The 1,117-nt window shown below is 39.2% G+C and overlaps 1 protein-coding gene across 1 annotated transcript in view; it reads left to right on the forward strand.

Moving 5' to 3' along the window:
* The window catches only part of dph6 (diphthamine biosynthesis 6), an 88,095-nt gene that overhangs the window by 42,646 nt on the left and 44,332 nt on the right, over window positions 1–1,117 (forward strand). The window contains exon 8 of the mRNA XM_016237384.1: window positions 302–432. Coding sequence (XP_016092870.1) covers window positions 302–432 — 131 coding nt within the window. The remainder of the gene's footprint in view (window positions 1–301; window positions 433–1,117) is intronic.

The following is a 1,117-nucleotide window of genomic DNA, read 5'->3' on the forward strand; positions in this document are numbered from 1 at the left end:
TTAATGAGTGGCTTTCTTGTGCGCTGGAACGCAAACGCCTGCGAAGGAAAAACAAACTTGACGCCGTGTGAAATTCTAATGGGGTGCAGCGCTTCTGCGGTTCCTCCATTGTGCGTGTTTTTAACAGACTGTGTTCATGTCGTGCGTTTATGCCGGTTTGAGCCTGAGGTGAGAGTGGAGGATCCTTAGAAGTTCAGCCGCAAACTTTTCTAATGAGATATGAGCAGCTCTTTGTTTAATTGACCGGTGTGTGTGTGTGTTTTTGCGTGTGTGTATGTGTGTGTGTGTGTGTGTGTTGGCAGGGCAGCTGCAGGAGAACGGTCTGCTGATGAAGCACGTGCTCCTGGTTCATCTCTACGTGAGCGACATAGAGAACTTCAGTCAGATCAACTCCGTCTACTGCACCTACTTCACTCACAATCCTCCAGCCAGGTAAACGGCGCCTCGGACTGTCCTAGGGACAGGGAATTCACTAGGGCTGTGTATCACCAGCAGAGTCATGATATGATACATATCACGATACAGAGGCCACGATACGGGCCATTAGGGTTGTAATTTTGCAGGGTAAATTATTTAATCTGACTGCTAACATAATTACAATTTATTGATAAATTGTAATAATTTGACTTGAAAGGTCATTTTAAAAGTTTAAAAAATGGTCCTTTATAAAGGTAGATAAAAATATGCAGATTTAAGTATATAAAAGCTGATAGAACACTGATGAAAATATTGCTTCAGAATAATTGTTTACACCACCAAAAATCTCGGTGATGTGGTAGTTTTGTGGGGATATTTTGTGTGGAATATTGTCTGCTGATATGAAAAGTTCACTGTATATCATAGTAAAAAATATCCTTTATGACAGCGATTATTTTTTTCTTTTTCTTTTTACATTAAACACATTAAATATGACATATATGTATGTAATATAATATGTATTTCCATTACAGGTTTAGGTCTTAAATTTCATATAAGGTGGTATTAAAAAGGTCTTAAAAAGTCTTAAATTTCATTTGTTCATATCTGCGCTACAGGATTTCAGTCCTTCACGGCGTAGTGTGTTACCAATTGCTTTCTTGGTGACTATGGTCCCAGCTGCCTTGAGATCATTGACAAG

This window comes from Sinocyclocheilus grahami, unplaced genomic scaffold, assembly GCF_001515645.1.
Source record: "Sinocyclocheilus grahami isolate Dianchi unplaced genomic scaffold, SAMN03320097.WGS_v1.1 scaffold513.1, whole genome shotgun sequence".
NCBI lineage: Eukaryota > Metazoa > Chordata > Actinopteri > Cypriniformes > Cyprinidae > Sinocyclocheilus > Sinocyclocheilus grahami.